The sequence below is a fragment of the Morchella importuna genome, assembly GCF_003444635.1.
Source record: "Morchella importuna strain M04M26 chromosome Unknown Morimp01GS017, whole genome shotgun sequence".
In the NCBI taxonomy this organism is placed as follows: Eukaryota; Fungi; Ascomycota; class Pezizomycetes; order Pezizales; family Morchellaceae; genus Morchella; species Morchella importuna.
In genome coordinates, this window is record NW_025763414.1 from 945,143 (window position 1) to 971,712 (window position 26,570).

General features: G+C 44.8%; 6 protein-coding genes across 6 annotated transcripts; 3 read left to right on the forward strand and 3 right to left on the reverse strand.

Moving 5' to 3' along the window:
* Positions 1–429: 429 nt before the first annotated feature.
* Positions 430–3,503, forward strand: LAJ45_06157 (uncharacterized protein; the record flags this gene model as incomplete). The annotated part of the gene is made up of 8 exons (XM_046115724.1): positions 430–440; positions 692–703; positions 790–1,008; positions 1,157–1,717; positions 1,797–1,839; positions 1,949–2,109; positions 2,160–2,592; positions 2,643–3,503. 8 exons carry the CDS (start codon positions 430–432, stop codon positions 3,501–3,503), a joined length of 2,301 nt encoding a protein of 766 aa, XP_045971308.1.
* Positions 3,504–4,993: 1,490 nt separating this feature from the next.
* Positions 4,994–6,483, forward strand: LAJ45_06158 (uncharacterized protein; the record flags this gene model as incomplete). Its single annotated transcript, XM_046115725.1, has 6 exons — positions 4,994–5,073; positions 5,176–5,243; positions 5,314–5,788; positions 5,875–6,070; positions 6,127–6,360; positions 6,421–6,483. 6 exons carry the CDS (start codon positions 4,994–4,996, stop codon positions 6,481–6,483), a joined length of 1,116 nt encoding a protein of 371 aa, XP_045971309.1.
* Positions 6,484–7,180: 697 nt separating this feature from the next.
* LAJ45_06159 (uncharacterized protein) lies at positions 7,181–7,937 on the reverse strand (the record flags this gene model as incomplete). The annotated part of the gene is made up of 4 exons (XM_046115726.1): positions 7,181–7,207; positions 7,311–7,587; positions 7,646–7,655; positions 7,790–7,937. 4 exons carry the CDS (start codon positions 7,935–7,937, stop codon positions 7,181–7,183), a joined length of 462 nt encoding a protein of 153 aa, XP_045971310.1.
* Positions 7,938–11,960: 4,023 nt separating this feature from the next.
* On the forward strand, positions 11,961–13,678 carry LAJ45_06160 (uncharacterized protein; the record flags this gene model as incomplete). Its single annotated transcript, XM_046115727.1, has 11 exons — positions 11,961–12,132; positions 12,209–12,378; positions 12,447–12,559; positions 12,623–12,716; positions 12,780–12,816; positions 12,874–12,979; positions 13,048–13,121; positions 13,181–13,254; positions 13,460–13,462; positions 13,526–13,579; positions 13,637–13,678. The coding sequence occupies 11 exons, from the start codon at positions 11,961–11,963 to the stop codon at positions 13,676–13,678; spliced, it is 939 nt and encodes a 312-aa protein (XP_045971311.1).
* A 2,320-nt stretch (positions 13,679–15,998) lies between these two features.
* LAJ45_06161 (uncharacterized protein) lies at positions 15,999–17,762 on the reverse strand (the record flags this gene model as incomplete). The annotated part of the gene is made up of 3 exons (XM_046115728.1): positions 15,999–16,006; positions 16,078–16,201; positions 16,254–17,762. 3 exons carry the CDS (start codon positions 17,760–17,762, stop codon positions 15,999–16,001), a joined length of 1,641 nt encoding a protein of 546 aa, XP_045971312.1.
* Positions 17,763–20,198: 2,436 nt separating this feature from the next.
* LAJ45_06162 (uncharacterized protein) lies at positions 20,199–22,477 on the reverse strand (the record flags this gene model as incomplete). The annotated part of the gene is made up of 9 exons (XM_046115729.1): positions 20,199–20,810; positions 20,864–21,001; positions 21,054–21,153; positions 21,211–21,523; positions 21,580–21,967; positions 22,048–22,126; positions 22,188–22,215; positions 22,277–22,309; positions 22,369–22,477. 9 exons carry the CDS (start codon positions 22,475–22,477, stop codon positions 20,199–20,201), a joined length of 1,800 nt encoding a protein of 599 aa, XP_045971313.1.
* Between the last annotated feature and the right edge of the window lie 4,093 nt (positions 22,478–26,570).

Below are 26,570 nucleotides of genomic sequence, written 5' to 3' on the forward strand. Positions count from 1 at the left end.
GGACTGCAGGGTCGAGTTTCCTTTGTTTTGGGAGCTATTGTAGATGACAGAAGTTAAAAGGAAGAGGTGAGAAATGGGGACGGATCGAGGTACTTGTAGTTTGGCGAAGATGAAGACGTGGAAGGAGTCCGAAGGACTATGATGAAAGACGGTTGTGGGCGAGCAGGCTTGGGTGACGGTTCCTCCGTTATCTTGGATTGGCGCTGGTTGGCTGTGTGGTTGTGCTGGCTTCACTAGGGGGGCTGGGCAAAGGCCGGCGCTGCTACCCCGGAGAGAGCGAATTACGTCAACTGAGTTTACAGCCGCAGACAGTTAACATGTGTTAACCGCCACAACGAGCAGCTCGTCCCAGCTCTATTTTTATAACCTGAAGGTTGAAAAGAGACCAAGCAGAGTGGTAGGTTAGGTAGATATCACAAGATAAGCATGATGGTTCCCGAGTACTGACTCAGCATATCTCATTACATAAGGCAGCAGAATCAAAGGTTTTTCGTTGTCCGGGCGACATACCAACCCACTCGCTCACACCTGCGTTTCCGCGTTTCCCTCAGGTTCAGCGTCTACCAAATCCCCGCCTCTCACGCACACTTCATAGAAAACAAGAAATTAGAGTAGATCAACATTTCATCTACGATAACATCGCGACAGTTTGTTATTTTTTTTTTATACATCCCCATCTCGATCTGTGAAGGGAAAGTATTGGGTGCGTGGTGTTTGCGTTTGTGAGATCTTCACACAAAGTTCTGTCATCGCTGCCGCTTTATTTACACGCCTCGCTTGTGGATCTAGACGTCGTTCGCTCATCATCAACAACAACGACAACAACACCACACGCTGCAACCAGAAAACCCCGACTCAGCTGCAACCACAGCACCGTCCTGGAAACACCCCCCAGTGTTGCCCCACCAACTCGACTCTGTCTAGTGTCAACACAACCGCTGCAACTCCCGTTCCCCTCATCAGCCGCTATGGAAGACTCCTCGGGTTCTGGCTCTCCGCTAGCTCAAGGTAATACTCCAATTTGCGTTTCTCCAATTTCGTAGGGTTGTTCTTGCTTTGGCTTCGATTTCGGTTTGTTCAGGATATCCCGTACTGACTCCCATGTTCTTTACCAAGGCCCAAATTCTTCTGGGCGTTCTCATACTACACGCTCTAGGTCCCGTTCCATAGTGTCCAATTCCGGTGTCACGGGCCACACAAATGTCCATGCCAGACTGCCTTCAAACATTCCACAGTACAACCAGGACACTCATCCCCTGACCGATCCTTCTCTCCTAGCATTGACCCAGCAGCAGATTCAAGAGAATCAACCCCCCATTGACACTGCACTATTGGGATCACCATCTATGCTTTCTCCCAGCACATCATTCCCCATCGACCCAGCTCTTGGTGGTGTACCGGAACCTTCTCCTTCCCCTGCCGTTGGCCCAACTTCCACACCCGTTCCGGAAATGCTCAGCCTCAACCAGGAAGTGCAACCAAAGGAGGAGGATACTCGCGAGTTTGAGACTGTAATGGGCGAAGAGGAGAATCCTGGCCCCTCATCAGGCCGGAATTCAAAGAGAACATCTGCAGTTGTTGAAGATAACGATGCAGAACTTCGTCGACTAGCTGAAGAGACTCGAATGGTGCCTTTAGATGAGCTTGCTCGGAGGGTCCGGAATGATGAGAATTCGCCTTCAGCGGAAAAGACAAGACAGGTTTATGGATTAGGATGGTAAGCTTCACTTATATCAAAACCCGGGGATGGTGATGACCAGATGAGAACGATGCTTACTAAATTTCGCGGAGATTAGGCTGCAAAAGAATTGCGAGAGAGTCCCAGACGCCTCTGTCGCTGTACCGCGCAACCGTGTATATGCCCGTTATGTGGGAATCTGTGCAAATGAACGCATAAAGCCTTTAAACCCTGCATCGTTTGGGAAACTTGTTCGGCTCATGTTTCCAGAAATTAAGACTCGCAGACTTGGTGTTCGCGGACAATCCAAGTACCACTATTGTGGTATTCGCCTCGCTGGCGAGCAGTCATCCCCTAAAGTCTCGCAAGGTTCAGGTTCCGCATCAGGATCGGAACCACCCGCGCAAGCGGCTGGGGATGATCATCTGCAAGTCTTCAACCCTTCGGCTCCTTTTTTGGCTGAGTTACTGACCGTTGACAGAATGAGTAATGGCTCAGCTCAGCCCTTCAGTAACTCTTTTCAAACTTCAATAGAAAACAACATCGAAAATTCGTCATTCTACAAAACTTCGAGCGTCTCCACTGAATATCCCATATCTTCATTCCTCCATCAAGAATTATTCTTTTCCCGTAACGAATCTGACCATCTTTCGACCCCAAATGAAATCCTCAAACTACCAAACATCGATCTCTATGCCCCCCTAGGCACAGACCCAGATATCGCAGCTACTTTAACTGCTATATACAGATCCCATTGCACTTCCCTCGTAGAATGCGTACGCTATATGCGATTAAAACAATTCCATCAGCTGTTTATATCTTTTCATGGCACCCTCACAGCTCCTGTCCAAAAACTTTTGGGTGAACCCTCATTGGCTCTTTGGATTCGAGAGTCTGACTGGGTCATGTACAAGGTCGGAATTTCATTTCCAATTTATCGGGCTCGACTGACGTCATTGCCCAGGAAATGATACGGTTACTTTCTCCTTTAGCTTTACAAGTCGTGCCACCCTTTGTTGTAACAGCCCTTCGGCACCTCTCAACAAATCTTACCGCCCATATTATGACAACATTCTCCGTTCAACCTCCGCATGTCGTCCAGGCAAAACTAATACCATCCAGTATTTTTTCAAGTCTCTTAGATCGCTTATTGAGAGTAAACGATGCTGCGCATGCAGCGGCTAGATTTCTCGGTAATCCCCCAGACCGAGGGCAAATGATAAAAGACTGGAAAGAATTCGTGAACGCCCAAACAATTGTGGATAGAGAACTTCCGTGTGGTGCAATGTCTGTCGTGGAAATTTTACATAACGAGGTTATCAACTTATTACAGCCACCCTCTGCGCCTGATGGGGGTAATATGTCACCAGCACCAGGAGCGGAAGACGGATCGCCTACAACGGAGAGTGTTCTGGATCGGTGGACACAATTTTTAACATTCCTTCCCCACCGCTTTTCTGGGACTGAACCCAGACTTTTCAACCTTTGCCTGGGGGCGGTTGCTTCTGCAGCGCTCAGGGACCTAACAACGAACGGAGCAGTCTCATTTGGAAGCTGGTGGGTTGTGAGATGTTGGATAGATGAATGGATGGGATGGCTCGCAGAACGGGGGGGTTTTCTACGGCATACTGCCGAGGCGACTGTGCATATAAACCGGGTTAACGAGGACCGGGGCTCGATTGATGTGGACTTAATAGACGGGGGCGATGAAATGGGTCATGATGATAGCGGGATATCTTTGCGTGGGGAGGAGCCACTCAATATGCTGGATGATGTAGGAGACGATCGAGACAACAGGATGGTGCCTGTGAAGTTTGGAAAGTAAGCGTCATGGCGATGTTTTATCATACTGAAGGGCGAAGCGAAGCGGGCTCAATAATTACTCACTTGTAATGGCGTGATCAATTCCTTTGTCTTCTTGTAAATATCAAGGGTTTTTCTTATTATCAAAGGATTTTTTTTTTTTTGTGTGTGTGTGGTATAGGAGACTCGAGCTGACGGCTTGAGCCAAAGTCCGAGTAATAATAGGATAGTCTTTCGTGAAATGGGCTTGATTATAGTTAAAATGATGGACTGGCTTGTCTTTCAAATTCCCCCGCAGTGCATATAGAATTATTTAGTAGATCGTTTAAAGGAGGCTTATTAAAAGGTTGATACAGTGCACACTCGCATACTAGCATACATGTAAGAACCAGAAAAATACGTGACAATAAGTACATGTAGGTTCTTACATGTATGTAGTGTGGATGTTCTAATAATCACAGCCTCTTCAAACTCAGTATAGCACCAAACAATTTAACTTAGCCACCTCCAAGCACGCGTAGTACGCACAACTTTTAATGTGCAAACATATACCGCCAGTACATGTACATGTAGTTAGGTGGACTCACTCAGTGATCAGGGTCGTGACACGCATTTAAAAAAGGCCAAGTGGTACCACGATGTATTCGATTGCGGGCCAATGGCCATGGAAAATGGTTGATAAAGTTCACTTGGTTATTTAGGTACCCTCGCCTATGTAGAAACAACACCGCAAAACAATTTCGTTAACCTGGACGGTGGCCAATGACCTCCAAGGACATTCTGGGAATTGACATGGAGGTGGTTTCGACGGAAAAAACTAGAGGGTCAGAGAACATTCCAGAGGCTCTGTCGTAAACGCCAGTTACGGGCCACTGTAGGAGGATCCCCTCAGGCTTCAGCGCTTCTAAGTGCTCAATCTTCCCACCACCAACTTTTTGTGGGCTATATATTGAGACTTGACATATATGCCTGTTGTTAACTTGCAGTTAAAACAAACACATTCGTAAAAGTTATCATCCACATACTACGTGCCTCGATACCTTCTACTTGGTGCTGTTGTCCGGCCTCGAAACTTCTAGGCTGTCGGTTAATAAAGTCATAGTTAACCTCGCAGAGTCAGACTTCATCACACGCTGAGCTTCCTATATCCCAGCTGTCGTCACATCTCATATCCCCGCTTAACTCTCATTGCCACAAGCGTGGGTAGAGTCGAGATATCCTGCATCTACAAGCATACTGTGAATATACTTACACAGCGATTAAATCCCCACCCACCATCGACAACCAGTAGACGGCTCTCCTGACATCATACCCTTGTCTCTTGCTCCACGCACTTTTTTTTTTACATATACCTGCACACGAGTCCCGTCGTCTCCTTCTTGTTCTACCTTCTCGGTTTGAGTTCACGTTAAGTTAATCAGCTGTCGCTTCTTTCTTCCTCGCTCTGCATATCCATCGATTCACACAAACAAATAAACCCTCCTTTGCGTGTTCCATCTATTAAAAATCACCATGGTGAAGGAATCAAAGCTGTACGATACATTAGGTGTCAAGCCTGATGCCTCTTCGGACGACATCAAGAAGGCTTATCGGTAAGTTCTCTATCCACCCCCACCCCCACTTCAGAAGATATAATTGTGCATATATATCTCTTATAGAACAGGAACACTGCATACTGACAACCAGCTTTAAAGAAAAGGTGCTTTAAAATACCACCCGGACAAGAACAAGGACAGCAAGATTGCTTCTGAAAAGTTCAAAGGTATGTTCAACCCCCATTCTAATCAGTGCATGCTCCCTGTAGACTCTGAACAAAGACTAATCCCGAATAGAAATATCACAAGCATATGAAATCCTATCAGATCCGGAAAAACGAAAAATTTATGATCAGTTCGGTCTTGAATACCTCCTTCGTGGCGGAACATCTTCGCCTCCGCCGCAAAATAGCGGCGGTGGTCCTCACCCATCGTTCGGCCGGTCGGATACCTTTCCAAGCAACTTCCCTGGCATGGGTGGAGGGCGCTCATATTCTTTCTCCGGGTCCAATTTCAAAAACTTCAGCTTTAGAAACCCAGAGGATATATTTGCCAGTTTCAGAATGGAAGGGGGATTTGACGACCTTGATTTTGGATTCGGCTCTGGGAGTCCGCTTGGCGGTGGTGGTAGTCGAGGCGCTAGTCGCGGTAATCATAGCCATGGGTTCCCGGAACAGAGGTTTGGGTCTTCAAGAGGGCCAGAAATGAATGGCAGGAGCAAAACTCCAGAATCAACAGTTTTGGAGAAGCACATCGGATTTACTTTAGAGGAGTAAGTTTTGGTCCATACTTAACCCATTATTTCTTGGAATTCTTTGAGCGGTTTCATGAAGCTCCGAACACTGACATGATTTGCAGGTTATTCAGTGGTACAAAAAAGAAGCTACGTGTCAAGAGGAAAACTTTCGATGCAGATGGAAAAATATCAAGGGAAGACAAGGATCTTGATATTCCTGTCAAGGCTGGCATGAAGGCTGGATCAAAATTCAAATTTAAGGGTGTTGGGGATGAAATCGATGGATCAAAGCAAGATCTCCACTTTATTATTGAAGAGGTAAGTTGGTCAGAAATCAACTCTTACAGCGCCAGAAACCTAAACAAGTGAAATAGAAACCTCATGAGTATTTTGTCCGTGATGGAGATGATCTAATCATAACACTCTCAATTCCGTTGAAGGATGCTTTGCTTGGGTGGTCGAGGACAGTAAACACTATCGATGGAAAGCAATTAAAAGTAGCACATGCTGGACCAACCCCGCCAACATGGCAGGAAAGCTTCCCCGGACAGGGCATGCCAATATCGAAGAACCCTACTGAGCGTGGTAACCTCATTGTAAAGGTCAATGTTAGTATCATAGCCATACCTAGCCTGCCCTTTCAAATATACGCTAACCTGTGGATACAGATCGTTTTTCCTGCATCATTGACGCCTGACCAAAAGAACCAACTCAGAACCATCCTTCCTTAGAGGCAGTTTTTATGATTTATTTGTGTTTTTAATTGTAGGGCTTTTTATTTCTGGTTACTATTTACTATTTTTTTGCTTTTTCCTTCTTGTGTAAGGGTTAGGCGTATGCGAGTGTTTTTACTACATAGTTTCTACGCGGTCTATCGAAATGAAGGATGAATGATATTGCATCAATTCCTGTTATACTGCCATACTGTCATGTTTCCTTAGTCTCTATTTCAAAATGCCAATTTGGATGTATATAGTCTGGATGTGGCCTCACCATAACAGTAACGTATCAGTTACATGTAGTGAACCGCTGGAGGATTTTATTTTGAGGACAATATTTTATGGTAAATTGTTGGCTAATTTGCTTGTAATGTAAACCATGTACAAAACTACATGTACTGCTTCTCGAACCTGCGTTTCCCACCTGAATGTTAGGTGCAGAGAAAGCGGACTTGGGTATTCATGGTGTGCGCTTGAACCGGCACTGCAAATCTAATAGAGTAATTACATTTGTCTAAAAGAACACAAAAGCCTTCGTTATCAACCCATCGAATAGTGATATTTCAAGAATTGAACACTCGAGAATAAAGCAATTCGTGACGACCTTGATAAATATCGAAAGTGGGAACCATTTGGCCTGCTTTATCTATACTTGTACGCCCACCTAGGTCTAGTCCGTCCCTGACATACATCCGAGTTGACTCGGTAGCTAGCAAAGCTTGGCCTTGATACGGCCCTATCAAGCTTTGTCTAACAGCCGCAGACAGTGTAGCTTTGGCATGGTTGAACAGGAATAGATAGCATGTAGATTCCAGGTCCAACCCACAAACTTTACAAACCAATCCCCAAGAAACCCCGAAGTGGCCGTTCGCGCGCTCCTCGGAAATCTTCGAGCGAAGCGATTGGCGGTAAGTTTCGAATGCCTCCATGTCTGGTGGTGAAGTCGGCAACGATGTTGAAAATGACTTCTCGAAGACGCTTAGGAGTGCGCGGCCTTGTGAGATGCTAGCACGCCGAGCGACGGAGCAAGTTGTAGAAGCATCAAAGATATCGTCGAGAATGGGCGAATCTATGGGCGTCTTATACGCAGCTATCACAAACGGCAAGGTGCTTGCGCTGAGGGAATGGATCGATAAGCGGAGAAAACGTTCAACTGAGCGTCGGGGAGGGGTACGCTGTCCATGCTGGTGGGCAATATAAGATTCAAGGCCCGATGAGAAGGCAAATGAACCAAGAGGAAGCGCAGAGTCCGAGAGTAGAAGAAGAAAATGTGTCTTCGATTCGGTTTGTACCTGATGCGGAGTGGACACTTGGGTACCGTGGATAGTAGACGCTTGGGTACCGCTAGGTGAGCTATCCGGCTTATTGGAGGCGGCGATGAGATTGGTCCGCGCTTTGTTCAAGCGACTCTCAAGGTCCGCAATTTCGTCCTTGAGGGAAATCAGGCCATCGTTACCAACATCCATTGGGGGTGATTGGGTGGGGGGTTTCTGTTGAGTTATGTCTGTTCTGGTGTAACTCTTCGTTCGTCATATCCCACAACCTCTATATAATTCAGTTTACAGCACATGTATGTATTGCTTCGCGGGGCCAGTGACTAGGGTCAGCTTTCGAGCCAGGTCTGGAGTTGGGGTCCACAGTCCAAGCGTTGAAAGCAGCTAAGAACATATTAGTACTAGTAGCTAATTGGTCAACAAATACAGTCGCAACTCGATATGCCGGATCTCAATACGCCGGATCCCTTGCTATCCCGTACGGAATCCTCTGGGGTTTTGGTTTTTTTTTTTACTGCAAAATCAATTTGCTATCCCGGATTTTTTGCTATCCCGTATGAAATCCTTCGAATCTTGGCAATCCGGCATATCGAGTTGCGACGCCACATGTCGCACCCGGGTACCTACAGTACGCAAGGAAAATCTGTGTAGCTCATATATGTTTCACGACCCGAGAAATCCTACAAATACCATCCCTTAATTACATATCTGTATGTATTTACGTACTGCGTATGGCGCGAGAAGGCCTAGAGGGCGGGTGTGTCAACTTCGTTTGTATGGGAATCTGAGAAAATGCCAGGGTTAGTCTAGGCGCTAGTACCATTATGGCCAATTTCTATAGTTTGATTGGCCGATTCTTTAAAAAAAAACGCCGAAGTTTACACACTACCCCCCATAGCTTCTCGAGCCATACATGTATTTTCGAGAAATGTGGCGCGTCAAGACTTCAAGGTCGTATGGGATTTGGACAAAATCTAGATCTATAGACCCAGCTACATATATTGACATAGTCTGTACTTCTCGCTAGGTTGCCCAAAAGAATAGACCTAAAAATATTCAAATCTCAGTCTGTTACCCGCGGCCGTGGGCAGGCACTTGTAGGCAGGGACTTAGTCGCAACTCGATATGCCGGACTGCCAAGATTCGAAGGATTTCATACGGGATAGCAAAAGATCCGGGATAGCAAATTGACCCTGCAGTAAAAAAAAAAACCCCCCAGAGGATTTCGTACGGGATAGCAAGGGATCCGGCGTATTGAGGTCCGGCATATCGAGTTGCGACTGTATATACAATGTTCTGGCATGTAGCTATGTACTCGTTTACCACGAAAAGAACCAGAAAATGCAAGTGACGGAAACAGGGATAGTTTGTATGAGAGATCACCACCACTCCATACAAATAATCCTTGCCCTGAGCAACTGCATTTTCTGGCTCTTTTCGTGGTAAACAAGTACATAGGGAGCCTGTAAAAGACGCCCCCATGCCCAACCATATATTCACCTGATCGATCATTTACCCGTTAAAGAGATGTTCGGTACGTACCCAGGCCTAGTAGGCTATAGGGACGTTTGGAAAGTGAGTATCAATAGTTTATCATAACAAACACACTCCCTAAATTCAGTTCCAGTGCAGAAGTTATGTGCACAAAACACCCACTCCCTAAGCAAGAAGCCATTGTTAGACAGTAGATCAAGCATGTAGCAAAGCCTTGGAAAACATTATTAATGTGGAGATATCTGTATGATCATATTAACCTTGAAATAATTATAACCCGGTGAGAAAATCGGCTCTCGATCTCTTATGGTTGAGAAATCATGGAATCTAGTACATCGGTTTCGACGTTCTAGGTACATATCCCCTAAAAGGTATACATGTAGTTCTAGACACCTTTATAGTATCTTCCTGTCAAAGGTAATGGCCTGGACAAACGTGGATGCCGCGATAAACAACATTGTGCCGGTAAATATCACATGATATACTAGATCAGGCAATTAATTTGATAATATGAAACCGTTAATTTGTCATGATAGAATTTTGATATATATATTTCTGTCTATCTCCATCCATCGAGCAGACGCGGTGGTTTGTGGTTGAGAATGAGGTCATGTACATTTATATATGGTCACAGGAACTACTCTATAGATCCGAGTGAAATATCATGATGGTGAATAGTATATTAATTTAAGTATGTACATGTAGTGTATCATATGAGGAAATAAGAAGTAGACTATATACAAGTAGTAATATTAACGAAGAGGGGCCGGGTGATCTTCACAATAGGCGCACCATCCTTAGTGGGTAGCTAGTACATGGTTATGTTTTTTTTTTTTTTAAATCCAGTGAATTAATTGTTCCCAGGTACAACCACCGCATGCAGCACAAACCACGGCGTATAGTACATGGTTATTATTGCAAGGCTTATTAAATTAGATGACCATCAATGCAGACTCGTATTCGAGTAATGCAACCCCCTATTCGAAGTAGGTATGTACTACTAATTTCATGACGCTTCCGCACACGACTGCTACTGTTTACCATACAAAAAGCGCTTTTTGTATGTCATGCAATATTGGTCGTGTTCGGAAATGCTATGAATAGACGTGTACATGTAGGTACTGAATCCATGATCGCTGGGTAGCCTCGTAACCAGTCAGTCCCGGTTTTGCTTGTGTGGTACCACGTGATTAGTGGACCTAACTAAGTACTCTAGCTCAGTGTAGTGACACGTAAGTGGGTTAGAAGTTACGTTAAAAATGTCTTTCTTAGCGCTAATATGGATACCTAGAGATAATTCATGTATACACGAGTATATAGAGTATAGAGGCGCACAGAGTAGAGCAGTGTACTAGAGTGGTACTTGTATCTACAATTGTGGCCATGGTAAACCCACACACTACATGCAGATTTAGGTAAATAAACGGAGTACGACAGGTCAAATTTAGAAAGGAGCTGCGCAGATTGCAAAGTTTGCCTAAGTCCTGGCAAGTGGGCAGCCGTGATATATGGCCATGGAGTAGCTGAAAACCAGGGCCAAATGTCTCAGCAAGTGCGGCACGCCCTCACACCTTAATAATGCGCGGCCGGTCAAGGCCACTCGTACACCAGAAACCTTATTCTGCAACCATCCAGGATTGTAACCCAAATGACGCTCAGTGATCATTTCCTTACTCTTGGCAATTTTAACAATGTGTACAGTCGCCCGCCGTTGTAGCGAACGCTTGTATATTTAATGTACCGAGCCACTTGGGCTGGCTTTTTTTTCTCCCCGGCAAAGAGTTTGGTCTGCTGTACCGAATAATCTGCTATACTGAGCGGAAGGTTGCTCAATATGCACGTTCGTTATAGCAGCGACTGTATACATGTCTGTAGTAGTACACGATTACACGCATCTACATACCTACATACGTGTAGTTGATACACATCCACGTACTTGAAGGCTTGCACAATTGTCTCATAGTCCTACTTACTGTGAATAGAAGTTTTGCCACGATTTTTGGGCATTTAACCCTGTTTTCGTACTAAGAACTGGTGGAAGATTATTCTCGCAGTAAATACAAGTAAGATAAATACACCAGAAATGTGCTATCTCATAGAATTTAGTAGATCGTAGAGGAGACTAGGCTAATATAAATTCTTGTGTATGTTGGTTGTGCGGAATTGTAGTAGTGTATGGTGTACTCCAGAATTTAAAGAAGGCGGTAGATACATTGAAGTACTTATGTTCATAGCATCGTCAGCTATCGCTGTCAAATGAAATGGTGGTACAAAAAAAGAAAAAGAGTGATAGCCACAATCTACACGTACTCCTTAACATGAGCCTATGGATGAGCCGTGACCAGCCATGCTCGGCGAATCCCGGTGGGTCGAGAAGCCAGGACACCCACTACCTAGAATGCGCTTACATATTAGAATTGACTCTTCTTATATTGGGAGATTTCCGGGCTTGGGGGAACCAAGCTGTCATCGTCTAGACACCTGCAGTACCACAATCTCCGAGATCTGTTACCGAGATATTTCTCGTTAATCGTCGCTCCCAAATCTTACTCCTCTCATCCAGAATATAGGAAATATCCTCTTCATTCGTCCGATAGTCAATCCATCTTACAATCTTTACCGCTACAACTCCTCTGACAAGCCTGCTAAATCTCTTGGATCTTCTCTTAATCTTATTATCACTACCTGCTAAGGTCTCTAACTATCTTCTTTACCCCAACCATGGGCGATACAGCCAGAGTTGATGGTATACATGGTGGGAATAAAATGTCACCTGGGTCGTTTGCATCAAGTATATCGCTTGCTATGGTCGCCATTAGCGTTGTGAGCTTTTGTCTAGCTAGGCGACTCACCAGTGTGCGCGATGTGAGAAATTTGGCCCTGGCTCGGTGGTGTTAGTTTCTTCATCTTAATTACAGTTGATTTGCTACTATTTAACTAACCAATTGAGAAACCTCACCTACATGTAGTAATTCTGGCCGTATTCTTCGATAGCTGGCTGTTCGTACTATCGAGTACTATCTTACAAGCAAGCTTTGGTCTCAATAGTAGCCACCAAGCTTGTGATACCGGGATCCTTTTGTGCCTTGTTTGCTACCTCAGTTCCAAAGTTCTGCTATATTTTTTTTTAGTTGAAAAGGTATTTGGCATAACTTACTTACATATGTATGTACTTGATTCCTACTAAATATATGTTGACTTGAATAGGTACATGTTATACGCGGTAACAATGACTCCCGCTGGAAAGACAAGCTGTTCGTATTTAATTGCTTCGGGATGATGCTTCCTTACCTTGTCATCATTGTTTTGACCTTCATATAGTAAGTCATCAATCACAGGTATACCAGCTATTTCGGTCACGCTAATATTTTCGTTATATATAGTCGAAATGCTGTAATAACTGAGGATGGAGAATGCAAGATTGGCCTGAAACTTCCTGCTAACATACCGCTCCTGATCTTTGACTTTGTCATAAACGTACGAATTTACCACTCTCGCTATTGATAAGATTATATTTAGCTCATAACATCGACATTACAGGTTTATTTGACATATCTCTTTTTAAGACCGCTACATGGTACGAATTTGATTCTCAGAGGTTCTAATCAAGTGCTTCTGGCGCTAATGTTGTTAGGCCTTTATACATTTAATAATGGGGCCAAAACTAAACAAGCCCGCCTTCATCAGGTTGCCTTACGCACCTTTATTGGGAGTTGTTTGACTCTAATCTCAACTCTTGGGTACGCCTGCAGGATATCCTTTTTTCTTTTCTTTCCTAATTCTTTGCCTATTTCTGACACCTAGAAAGTAACCTAGTATCTCTCATTATACTCCGCGGAAGAGAGCCTGGTTGGGTGTGCTTTGCTGTCTGCAATAGTGATAGTATGTGCCCTTTTATTCGACTTGCATAACTTCGATTTTTGACCATAGATGTTTTCTAGTCCTTTTCTCAGTATTGGTGCTCCATTGGGTTACACACCAAGATGAAGTGGCTTCACGCACTTCTCGTTGCCACGTATGTCTAAGAACTGTTGTAGACCAATATGGGCAATCCTCTATCAGTCACGGGTCAGCTTTTAGGGATCTAAATCTTGAAAAAAGGACGCCATGCTCTGGGCAAGTCATCACGCAGATTGAGGCCGGTTCAAGTACATGTCGACACCCAGGGTCAATTCCACTTGATGGCATAATGACGCACACAGAATTCACTAGGGACGTAGAAAGTATCGGAGCATCTGAAACGGAGGTAGCAGACAGAAATAATTCAACTGACTACATCCGCGAAGGGGATAAATAAGCTTCTCGGTATCGATCTTGAGAAGATCCTTGAATCTATTGATGTAACTACAACTCTTCTACCTCACTCGATTTGAGGACGATATCTGACGATACAGCAGGTTTTTATTTTATTTTTTAAATATGACACCTCGTCTTTCTGAGGCTTTGGAGCTATGGAGCTTTATTTTGCTCCTTTATTACTGCTTATTCGAGGAAATGTCGTGTTTTAATGGTCCCGAGGCTTGATTTAGTGCTTATTTTAACTGTTTGCAGGCATAGGGTTTATTGTAATCCCTCACTTTGCACATAGTTCAATTAATGAAGCAATCAATCAATCAACCTTGTATATAGTCTCGGCAGTTTAGCGAGTGAGAATTCATGATTCAAACTACATACAAGCTTGAGTTTAACTAAGATAACTAAATAACTACATGTACCCTTAGCTGAACAGTTGAGAACTTGAATTATAAATAGTTCAGTACTCTTATATCAGAATAAAGGGCGTTGCATTTGCGGCTAGCACGAAACTTTCCGAGTCCGGTTTTCTTAGCAATTGTTGAGCGCTTCTGTCCTATGCCTTTGCCTATTAGACGAATGATTGTAAAAGGAATGAGACAGGCTTGAATTTTATAAATATGTCGGGAGTGGGTAGTTTACGCCGTGGGCATTACGGCAAAGGGGTTTAAGTGAGCCTAATAATCCAAGAGATACTACAAATAGTGAAGCAGATATCTACTAGGTGGTTAATCCTATTAGATACTCATCATATTTTGTGTTGCTTTCGGCTATGGATGTCCGTGTCGCTCTAATAAATGGCTCACAAATTAAGAAATAAGAGCCGTTATAGGGCGAGTGATGCCATGTGATTCACAATTACCCTAAGTAATTTACCCGAGTGCTCAATCAGCGGAAAATGTAGCCGATTATCGATATAATACCGAAGGCTACATTTATATCAGGACTGAATGCTTTACTAAAATGGATTCTCTATAGTTGTCGCTGCTACGCAATAGGGTCGGCGAGATGTTCTGACTCCCTCATGATTATATACCTAAGCGTATCTTACTACAGATATAGTTTTAGGACATAATACCTCAAGCCACTAGGATATTGGCTAATTTCGGGATATATTTCTCATAATATACGATAGAAGGCTTCACAGCGTTAAACGACTCCTTGATTTATATGTCAGTACCGGCAATCATGGTATTAGGTACAATCGGGTGACCTGCTCAACTGCCAAACTCTTTTCGTGTTTTGAAAAGATAGGTGGTGATTCTTTAACCTGGCGTTTATTCAACGATTCAGTATTGTTATGGTGTTTGTCAGAGCAGTTTCGAGATCACAAAAGTACAGAAAAAAACCAAGTGAGCTCAGTCTATCGGATGAACCCGAACGAGGTCTAATAGATGTGGTAGGTCCTATGCCCAAGTACTGACCATCCATTACGTGGGGGTGTCGGCGCCGATGGGCTATGGGACGGCGGTGAACATTAGAATCCTAAATCACTCCCGGTATATGTGCATTACGCCAGTACCGCTTATATATTATGGGTAAAAGAAAAGGTTTAAGTAACTCGGGGTAGACATTTGATAATGGCGTCACATACAGGTAAAGCTTGCGGGAACCAATTCTCTCGAAAACCATACTACCTAGTGCTAAATAACCCATACCCGTCACAAGAAATCACTCGATTAACAAGACAGCCTACTATTATTTGAACCCTGGGTTTCCACGTGATTGAGCTATTCACATGATGAATTAGACCAAACTAGGGCCAAACCGAATCATTGCGTCATCACTTCGGGTAACCCTGCTTTTCTAGGCGGCTAAACAATTTTCCGTAAAGCTCTTAAATTCCTTGTTAGTCAACACCCAGTATCCATCACCTAGCGAACAACAGTATCGACGACGTTGTTTATCAGTATTTTTACTTTATCGACTCCGTAAGGTTCACGCGGAGCGAGCTACACACGCACCAATCACTGGGCCCTATTCTATAACTCAAAACTAGCTGCCAAACATACAGCCAAGGAATAATTGTATGTAAATTGAATACGTGTGCTATTCTCGGTACTATGGGTAGGGTGAACTTCCTAATACGCCGAGAAATGAAGGAATAATCAAAATTCGATGTCTGAAAGCAAATTCACAAGCTAGCATCATTACCCTTGAATGAGAACTGTGTGATCAAAGAAAATGAAATGAAAAGAAAAGAAATCCTTGTAACAAAGAAGATAAGTAAGCAATAAACCAATGCCTCCAGGGGTTTTCCCTTTTGCCTTGAACGCCAGACTAGAAATCTCCTGCGTGGGAGAAAATCAAATTACAAAGAACAGATAGGTTACAGATAGAGGACGAATCATAATTTTAGGTGTTGATGGAATTCATGTCAGACGCTTCGGGTAAGATCTCATGCTGCTGGATCATAGGTAGAAGTCGTCGGTAGTATTCAAGCGCCTGGCGTCTCAAAACCTTCGGCTAAATTCCTAATGGGAATGGTTCTTTAGATACTAGGATTTTCTATACGAAAGTTGAATTATGCCAATATTGAACATACCTTCCTCACCTGCTTTGCAGACTTTTATCTCCCTACCCCATTCGGACTTTAAAACCTGCGAAGCTGTGATTCGCCTTGTAGGATTAGGATCGAGGATTGAATATATCACATTCCGACATCTCGCCTGAGCATGAATCAGTATTTTGGATTGGAAGAGGATTTAACTGTAGGCTCACTCGATGCAGATTTTCAATCGGTGCATAGCCGCCCTCGTCTTTCCTTCCCTCCAAGTATTTCTCAAAGAATTCATCTTCGTCTTTCTTCGCAACACGCCATAGATGTCGCCCAGTACGCATTGCCATGTATATAACACCCGTGGCCCAAACATCTACGGCCCGAGGATCAAATTCTTTATCCGTATACTCTTCCGGCGCAATATATGGTGCTGAGCCACACAGGCCACAAGTCATATGGGCTTCTTTCTCCCAGGCCATACGAAAACACTCCCCATTACCAAAGTCAGTAATTTTAAGTGCACCGGTAGTCGTGAGTAGAAGATTCTCTGGTTTGAGATCCCGATGAGCTACGCCCATCTCGTGCATGTATTCCACACCACGCATTAATTGTTTGAAATAACAATCTGCTTCTGCTACGTCGAGTTTCCCCGCCGCAAGAACCAGAGTGTATAGGTCCCCTCCAGCACAAAATTCCATTACTTCACAGTAATCTCCCTTTGCATCCTGTAGTAAGTCAAGGGTATGAATGACATTCGGATGTCGCAACGAAGATGAGATACAAAACTCAGAGGTCAGTCGTTTGTGGTACTTTCTGGGTGATTCCTGGGGTCGACGGCGAAATTCTTTCACTGCGTACAATTGCTCAGAGTGGCCGTTTTTAGGGTCCACCTTATGCGAGATACGAACAATGCCAAAAGCCCCACGGCCAATGATTTCCTGACATTTTCCATACTTTTCAACAAGCGTAGCTGTAGAATTCGGGCCTCCCTTTTTATCGGTTGCAAGCTTTTCTTTCTCATTTTTGAGTTGATCTACCCAAGTAGACATAAGGCTCAGCCGATCATGTTCGCCGCTGTGATCCTCTTTCCGTTTTCCAACAAGCAGATCCCGAAGCATATCTGATAATTTCTCTTGCCGCTTAGCACTGCGCAGGTGGTGTTCATGAGAGCCATCTGCGAATGATTGGAAACGTTTTTGAGATACGGGAAATATTCCGTTCTTAGCTTCTGTGATCGAGCTCGTGATGGCTGGAGTTTGCTTCTTTTCCGTTAATGATGGTTGCCGAGCAGGGACTTGAGGCCTTTCTCGCTCCCGACCGCTTTCGTTATCCGAGGTGGCCCCTTCAACGACGTGTCGATCGCGTGAAGCAGGTTTACTTTCGTCCTTAACTTTCCCGCCACTTTGCGAGAACATGCGTTGCAACCTAGAAGATATCGTTTTCTTTTCTCCAGCGGTGGACGGCGTTGCTGTACCTGACGCCGAGGCTGATCCGGGTAAAGAGGGCAACCCTGACACTGAGGCGATTTGCCCAGGTATAGGGTAGATAATTGGCGAGGACGCGGCTGAAGGTGTAGCGGAGGAGATGGAGGACGACTGTCGCATGTTCGTTGGCGAGGATCGACCGTCAAGAAGAGAAGGGGTTTTATTATTATTATTTGAAGTGGTATTCGAGATGGCTGTAGGAATAGTGGATTGCGCTTGCTTTGCCTGCAGCGGCGGTTCCATCATTGTTATTGGTGTAGCAGTAGTATGTGAGGGAGGAGAGTGGAAAAGTGAATGGTGGCGATTGACAAGCTTTTCTGCACTAGATGGAAAAAAACAGTGCTATGGATAGTCGGGCAAAACTTTCCGAAAGCGGGCGAGATTGAAGATGGAACTGGGACAACGGAGACAGTCACGATGGCGGAGGGAGTGCGGCGAGAGAGAGGAGGACACAGTGAATTGTAATAAAGTTTGAGAAGGAGGAGGGGAGCGTAAAAAGAGGCAATGACGGTGGGGGGAACAAGATGACGGCAGGACAGGAAGAAAAGATGATACAAGAACAGGAGGGGGAAAGAAAGAGTAAGAAAAGGAAGAGGGGGAAGTAAAAGGAGCTGGGGTTAGACAAATGGAAGAAGTTGATTCAAGAATCTAGAAATAACTGTGTATTGCTCTGGAGGGGGAAAGAAGGAGGCTGTGAAGAGGAGGGGACGCAGGCGAGGATTGGCCGGATGGCGGGGGAGGTTTTGCAGAATTTGTGAGGAGGGGAAATTGTATGAACGAACGACGCATCAGAAATAGACAAGCTACCACAACGATAACCGATCACAGCTCTATGCGTGTGTGGGTAGATGATACAATATTTAACCAATACATGTTTGGGCATAACTCAAATCTACTTACTAAGGCTCCGTTTGGATGCACCCCGGTTTATTTTTCTGATTTTTCAATAAACTGAATCCGTGGAAGGTGACAATAGACCAATCTGTTTGGTTGTCGGTTTAAGGTAGGGAAGACTTTACCTGTAATGGCCTAGCGCAAAAATATGGACAATATTTTTGATTCTTATATTCAAGTCGCTTGTGAGAAACTTCAAAATATTGGAGTTAGTATATGAGGGTGAGTGCGGGTTTCCAAACACTCAGTTTATTTTTCTTTCTACAGAAGTTGCTAATAAACCCAATAAACCCAATAAACCGGTCATTCAAACGGAGCCTAAGTTCACATCCAGTACCGCTTATTGCAATATGTGTGTAGGGCCCACAGTTCCCCCAAAGCGGGTGGGTTCAGTACGAGGGTGCTGCAATCCTAGGGCATAATTACGGTATAATTCGAAATTTCGTATTGCTACAGTATCTGTGTACATGTAGGTACATAAAGGCTGAGACTCGTGTGACTGATATATGGATTGGGGCTGGTTTTGATAATGCAGTAGAACATGTTCCGTTGTAATGATGACAGGGCTAGTCTTATCATTAACCTGTGTTATTACAAGTATGAAGCACTCGGTTCATATTCAATTGTTGGAAGTACCGTATCATAGAAGTTAATGAGGAAGGTCCATGGTTAATTCCATGTATACCCGTAACTAATGCACAGAATTTACAGGTACTTATATGTACAATTTCTATCATGAAGTCCATACTAGTGGACTACTTCCCGTAGGCTATGGGATGGTTCTATCGATTCTATTCGCTCTATTATATATCGACCACTGAAAGGTGATTGCTTTAGATAGGATAGAGAAAGTCGAAATTTTATTCAATCAATAAATATTATTTCATTGGGACGAGGATGAGAGAAGTTATAGAACCAAGAAGTTGGATAGGACGTCTTCTATTGACTACGGGAAGTCCTCGAACACCTAACCAGGTGGGCTTTGATTCATTTCGTTAGCGGGGAGGTCAGGATAGAAAGGACCAGAATATACATATTTATATATAGATATAAAAACTGGAAAATACGTACGATGTATTACACATGTAGTTACGTGTGGATTTTCTTCTCGATGTAGGAGGGGAAGCAATCGAATACCAAACTTTGGTACTCATGCCAATGAATGTTCGGCTTACAAGGGTCATAACAAACGTCCGCATCCACCTTGCTGAAGGAAGTTGGGCCAAGGCCGCCCTGTCCAGATATCCACCGTCTAACATAAATCGCTCATAAATAAGTGAACAGGCAAGTTTGCATAATTCATTCCCGCAACTGCATCATAAAAAGCTAAGGTTACAGAAAAAATATCGTCGCTCGTGATACCTTTTCGGACTCATCGGCAATAGCTTTCTCCGATAAATTTCCAGAATCCTCAGAGAATCTCCACCGTGTACATGTGCACATTCAGCGTAAAGGTATTGATTAACGCTTTTGCATATACTCCCAACATTACAAATAGGAACCCTCGTGCTAGAAAGTTTGCAAACTTCTTTGCAAAAACTATGGGTCTTTGAGCTTGTACAAATATCCTTCAAATTCTAAAAGAAAGAAATTAGATCTCCAGTAACGAGTTTCCCTCATAATGTCTGTACATTATTGAACTATACCCTAACAACGGTATTATGCTCGTATTTCAAAACCAGAGAATGATGTATCCCCCGCCCAGATCCAAAATGAAATTAATAAGTAATTGATACCATATTAATTATTCAAATATGGCACCAATTACATATAAATGAGACTCTCGGTTTATTCCACCAGTTTTGTAAGGTAAACATTCGCCGTTTGACCTTGCTCTCGATGTATGCGTGCGACATCATTTCGATATGCTTCTTCATATACATTCTCATTTGTAAGTGTAGGTGATTCGCTGACAAACTCGGTATCCTCAGGCATATGGTAATCACTTCCAGTGCCAATGTGAAGCAGTAGTGGCGGTTCATTAAAGGGGGAGGCGGCCTGAGCTTTCTCTCCGTTTTTCTTTACCAAACTCCCTCCCATATCAGAACCGATAGGATCAGTAGATTTGACGCTGACACAATCAACATCGTCTCTTTTTTTGGATTCCTCAGGTAGATATTCGGACATGTCCGTATCTTCAAGCTCGATAGCCGAATCCAGCCGTCTAGGTTTATCTGGTAAAGCCTTGGCAACGCTCTCCATCGATATGGCTTTGCTCACACCAGATACTGCTAGCTTTTGCTCAAGATGCTTCCTGTTATCCGTGTTTAAACTTCTAGATCGCTGTGGTAATTTATCGTTGCTTGGGTCTGATATAGAGTGCGTGTTATCCGACGAAGACGATAACGGTCCTTTTGAGCGTCTAAACGTTAGACGCCTAAGTTTTTTGACAGCCCTAACCTAATTATCGTATTAACATAGTTCACCCTAGAACATAGGCGTCAAAAACATACAACCGCCATAACGTTTCGGATACTTTTAGTAATGGCTGACGCCATTTCCTGTTCATTAGGTGAGGAGATGACATTTGAGGTGTTTTCCTCTGCGGATAACAGCATATCCTCTCCGCCCCTGGTAACCCACGGATGTTCCTTTGAAAGAGTTAGAGGTTTACGTTTGGAGCTGGTATATGATGGTACTTACCCGCAATTCTGACATAGTTATTCTCTGGTTAGGGTTCTTTTCAAGAAGCCGTAGTAGAAGATTCGCGAGAGTTGGATCTAAATTTTCGGGGATGAATACTCTAGAATTGGAAAAGGTTAATAGAAGACGGTTCGCGAGGTTGTTTGGAAATCCTTACTGCTCGTTCTTGATAGCTTCGTATAGTTCAATGACGCCAGAGTGATTGAATGGAAGCTGGCCGAATAACAAGCAATAAAGGGTCACCCCCATAGACCAGATATCCGCAGCCGTTCCGCTGATATCTCCATGACCGGCATAACAAAGCTCTGGGGGAAGAAAAGCAGGGCTGCCCGCTGATTTGGCCGTCATCATTGGCGACTTTTTCTCGAACATTTCGCTCACGCCAAAGTCCACAATCTTTAAAACATCATCTTTCGACAATAGTAGATTATCAGGCTTGATATCACGGTGTACAATCCCTTGAGAGTGTACTAGAGAGTAGTGAGTATATCATATCATAAAATGATGTGAGAGGATGGGACCTGACAGTATTCAATTCCCAGAAGCATGTCCCGAAACCATAACCTGCACTTCTCCTGCGGGTAGGGTTCAGCTACTTCATCCAAACCAACTTTCATAATCACACCCTTTTCACACATTTCTAAAACGATGTATAGAGAGTCGCCCTCAGGATCATCCAGGACTTCAATGAGCTGAGCAACGTTTTCGTGGTCCAGTTTTTTTAGAATTGCAATTTCCTCTCGAATTAAATAGAGAGGGTTGCCGGCCTCTTCTTGATTATGAATGTCAGAAGCCGATTGCTTGTGCGAAGGTATGGAGAGCAGTCCACCCCTTCGTTGGGCAGCATGGGGTCTTCGTAAGATATGGGATTGGGACCTCTTGCGAAGACGAGATTTTGAAAATTCTTTCATCGCCTGATCAACTACATTTAGCAAGCTGAATGAATACAACCAGGAGAGTAAATATCGGCTGAGATAATGGCGAGAGGTCTCACATATCGCTTCCCCGTCTGATCCTCTACGAGGTGGACAGCGCCGAAGGATCCACGGCCTATCTCTTGCTTAATAGTATACCTAATAATTCACGTTTTGTAAGAAATGGGCATATTAAGTTTTGCGCGTTGAGTAGGCATACTGATTTATCCGGGCACCCTGCCCCCCGTCTTCCTCGTCATCGTAAGTTAGACACGCATTCAATGTTTCGCGTATCGGTGGTCTACCGACTGAGGCTGTTCTTTGGTGGTGTCTCAGTGGGGACTGAAGTGAAGGTGTAGAAACATGTCGGACCATAGGTTGCCTAATGGGCTGTGACTGACCCTCAGAGCCATGAGCGTTATCGATAGCGGGGTTCTGAGGTGTGCCGGTGCGGGTGTCCCTCACTACACCTGGGAATGAAAAGGCAGGAGCAAAAGCAGATATTCCCATGAGGAAAGCAGTTGTACAGGACGAAGGGAATATGGAGCGAGAGCGAGAGCAAGAGCGAGTTTAGAATACCCCAGTAGTCTAGGTCTAAGCTGTGTATTATCGATAGGTATTAGATAGATAGCAGAAGCTATTGATAGTAGGTGATCCAGGCACATAATACATGCACCTATCAAGAACGATGTTTCTAGCTTACTCAGATAGGAAAGTCTCTTGGTACAACCAGTAACAGCAGCGGAGAAACCCGTTCTCGCTAACAATTCGAGTGATATATTGTGAATATTGGTTTTAGTTCTCGGCAGCGCAGTGTCACTTTGTCTTGGTGTCCGCGCTTGAAGTACCAGACGATCCATCAAAACAGTTGACGCATAGACAACCTTTGGAGGCGAAATCATAAGTGATCACTTGGATGTAGCACGAATTTCTTCTCTAGATGTTACCTTGTCTTTTAGATGCTGAAATTTCATGAGATATACGGCATGGGTTAGGTCACGGTACTGTCGTTCACGGGGTATTGGTGGATACTGGGTATTGGCGAATTGCAGGTAAAATTGGCTTGGCTGTCTCTTTTTGCTCCGTCCGCCATCACCTAACGTATCCGCCAATACCTCGTGAATGACAGTAACCTAGGTTGTGTACTCGGGTCTAGGATAAAGAACCAGAACATGCAAATGCCTAGTTTGTATGGCAGCTCAGCGCCACTCCATACAAATAATCCCTGCTTTCTCACTTGCATGTTCTGGTGCTTTTTCCCTGACGCGAGTACAATAGAATATATGTACGCATAAGTTACATATATAGTAATAGGGGTTGGGGGGCCGGGGATGGCAGTCATATATGTATTCTTGATAGCAGTAATAACAAGAAGCAGGACTTAAGAAAACTTTACAAATTGCGTAGCGCCCACTGGTTTGAGCTATCCACCTGTCTGCTAGAAAATAACTATGCATCGCATCATATTGGGTAAATGTAACCTCTCACACAATGAAGCTGTTGGCTAGACCAAATCACAGCAATAGAGTAAAAGTTCTGGGTGTGTGTATTTGCTATTCGAAAAAGAGTGTGCCAGTAATGGAACCAGTCCCAAAGGTGGAATACAAAAGCCTGAATAGATTCACAATTGTAATGGAGCCACTTCAACTGTCTGGTGTATAAGTAAACACATGTCCGCAAAAAACGGGTTTCGCCAGGACGAATTCGCACGCTCAGATGTCCAAATTTGTCTTCCGCGTCCAAAACCTCGTCTATTACCCACAAAACCTCATCTTATGCCCCACCCATTTTTGCCACTCATCCTTTGACTACAAAACGTGGTCGTTTGATAGCTCCAATTAAGAAACGCGTTGCTCAACGCAGACAGGTCGTCTTTTAACTACACCATCCTACGCTCATCTTATTGCCAAATGTCCTCGTCTTCACGAGCTTTCAAAATTGAATCTTTTGTCAGAAATTTAAGTCCATTCTGTCTAAATACACACTGCCGCCAACGCGCCCGTCAGAAAGCTTAGTATAACAATCATTCTCTTCAAATACACACTGCTAATGACCCCCGTCAGAAATCTAAGTCTAAGTATGTAACGGAGCCATTTCAACTGTCTGGTGTATGAGTACACACAGGGCCCGGTTACATGCCGAGAGTTATTGTTAGAAGCCAGTTGCACAGTGACATGCAAGTACCGGCAGTGTGGTTAGCTACCAGCTGTCAGAGTAACTACAGTCTGAGCGCTAGGAAGAGGATCTACTCATGGGAGCGATGACTGACGAGTCTGTGCCTCGCCAATGATTAGAAGGCCAGCCAAAGTGAAGCTCTGAGTGCTCGGTGATCCTCTACATCCTCTGAGCATGGGAAGTCCGCCGGTAATGGAAGGGATTATGCCTAGGAAGTCTACAATAAGCGAAAGCTCTACAGCAATGATTAAGCTTACACCTGAGCGGCAGCTCATTCATGCAGGCCCCAGTTGTGTGGCAACAAAGACTGCAGGTGTTACAAAGGCTTTGCCTAAAGGTCATTGCCTTCGGAACCGGAAGCACTCGCTGACGCTTAGAGAGAAGCGGGGTAGCGATGGTATTGCTTCCCTTCCGCTAGAAGGCAGCACCGGAACTTAGGAAGGAAGAAGGAGCAGTGAATAGAATCCTTTGGAGTATAAGTACTCAGGGTCATTCCCGCCCGACTGTCCGGATCCTCATCTCCTGTTATCGGTAGCAGAGCCCTTAAAGATTATTGAGTTCTAGCGATAGTATCTTTGAATAAATCTGCACCTGATTTCTATCTTGCACGGCCGCATCTATTCTATTGGATTCTAGCGATACATAGAAGAGGCTGCCCCCGTTACAGATAATCTTTAGTGCTCAAATCACCTTCAGATTATTCTTCCTCCTACAACATGTCCTCCCTCCCGGCTCCCCAAGTGCCTCTTCAGATTGAATAGCAACCGGCAGCCTTAGAATTCCAAGAGGGTCAGACACAGTTGATCCACAAGCCCAGGACGGCGCTACAGTCCTACATTCCCGGATGTGAGCCCACCTGGCAAGATACCAATAAAGTCACCTTACAGGACTTCTTTTCGGAGTTGCAGCGCTACCTTAAGCACAGCCTGCAACAGGAAGTCATCATGGCCGGCAATGCGCTAGCCTTGGTGCAAGAAAGACAAGAAGCTGAGGCAGTCCTGCTCAGGGATGCCTTTGGCTACATGCAACAACAAGTCTCCTCAGTCCAGGCACAACTCCAGAGTTATGCCCAGAGAGATGACTTAGGAATGGATGAGATGGAAGACATTGAGTGGACAAACCCGGCGATGCCCCCAAACTTCCTGGAAGATATTCAGAGAGCCATCAATGAAGGAAGGCTCTCCATCGCCAGAATGCCCACACCAGCACCTGTCCCCAACCCCGCATCTCCGCAGAACTCCAGGGCCTCGTCCAGAGTGGCCCTGAGAACCTTCCACCAAAGGGTAAACCCCTTTGCAGCGTTTCCGATCAGGTCCATCAGGCAGAGAACTCTTCCCTTGATGATGCCATCGGCTATTGGAGGCTCACCTCTGCCTCCTCAAAGAGCTCCAGCAAGCCCTTTGGCAGGTGGCCTAGCTAGGCCCCCCCGACAACCTATAGGAGATGATGACTACTACTCCCAGACACCGGTCAGAAGTGGTCCCTCTGGGCTCCCTCCGGCCTGGGTTCGCCAGGGGTTATCCCCAGAATCCCACAGAGGCTCACCGCCCCCGGAGTCACCTAGGAGGAACCTACAGCCAGAAGGAAACCCTGGTGGAGAAAACCAGAACCCTGAACCAGCGGGTAATGGTGGAGGAAATGGAATTGTCCCTCCGGTTGGTGGCGCTCCCGACCCAGGAGGGGACTCAGACAGTTCAGACTCGGAGCCTGAGGATGGTGACAGAAGAGGATGGCGGAGATACCTCAGGAAAAAGTTAGAGAAGCAGCAAAAGGAGCTTCTGGTCTCCATGTCCCAGTTCATGAGACCCCCGGCCCCCTCACACCCCTCCGCTGCCTCCAGGGCCCGAGAACCCAAAGCACCACCTCCGGCCAAATTCAATGGCAAAGCAGACAATGTGGAGACCTTCATCCGGCAATGTGAGAATGTCTTCTCCATTGAAAGTCAGTCCTTTACCTCTGAAGAGGTTAGGATCCGCTATGCTGGCAACCTGATGGAAGAAGATGCTCCGGTCAAGTGGTATGAAGCTTATCATAACTCCATTGACCAAGCTTCCGCCAACTGGATAGCTGGGATGCCTGTGGTGTTGGATGAGAGATGGAAGCACTGGGATTGCTTTGTGGATGCTCTCAGCGCAGCCTTTGGCGAGGCCATCTCTAGGGATGATGCTGTAGCCCAATGGAATACCCTTACCCACACAGCTAAGGAAGGAATAGACTCCTTCCTGAATATCATTATTCAGCTGATGTGGAAGACTGGCTATGAGGGTCAGTTAGTGGATGATAAGATCCTCAGTTCCCTCCTTCCGGATCTAGGCATGAGTTGGGCTCTCTTTACCTCCAAGCCAAAGTCGTTGAGGGAGCGGATAGCTGCTCTAAGAGAGTTAGGGCACACCCATGAGAGGTACCAGACAGTAGTAACTGAGAAAGC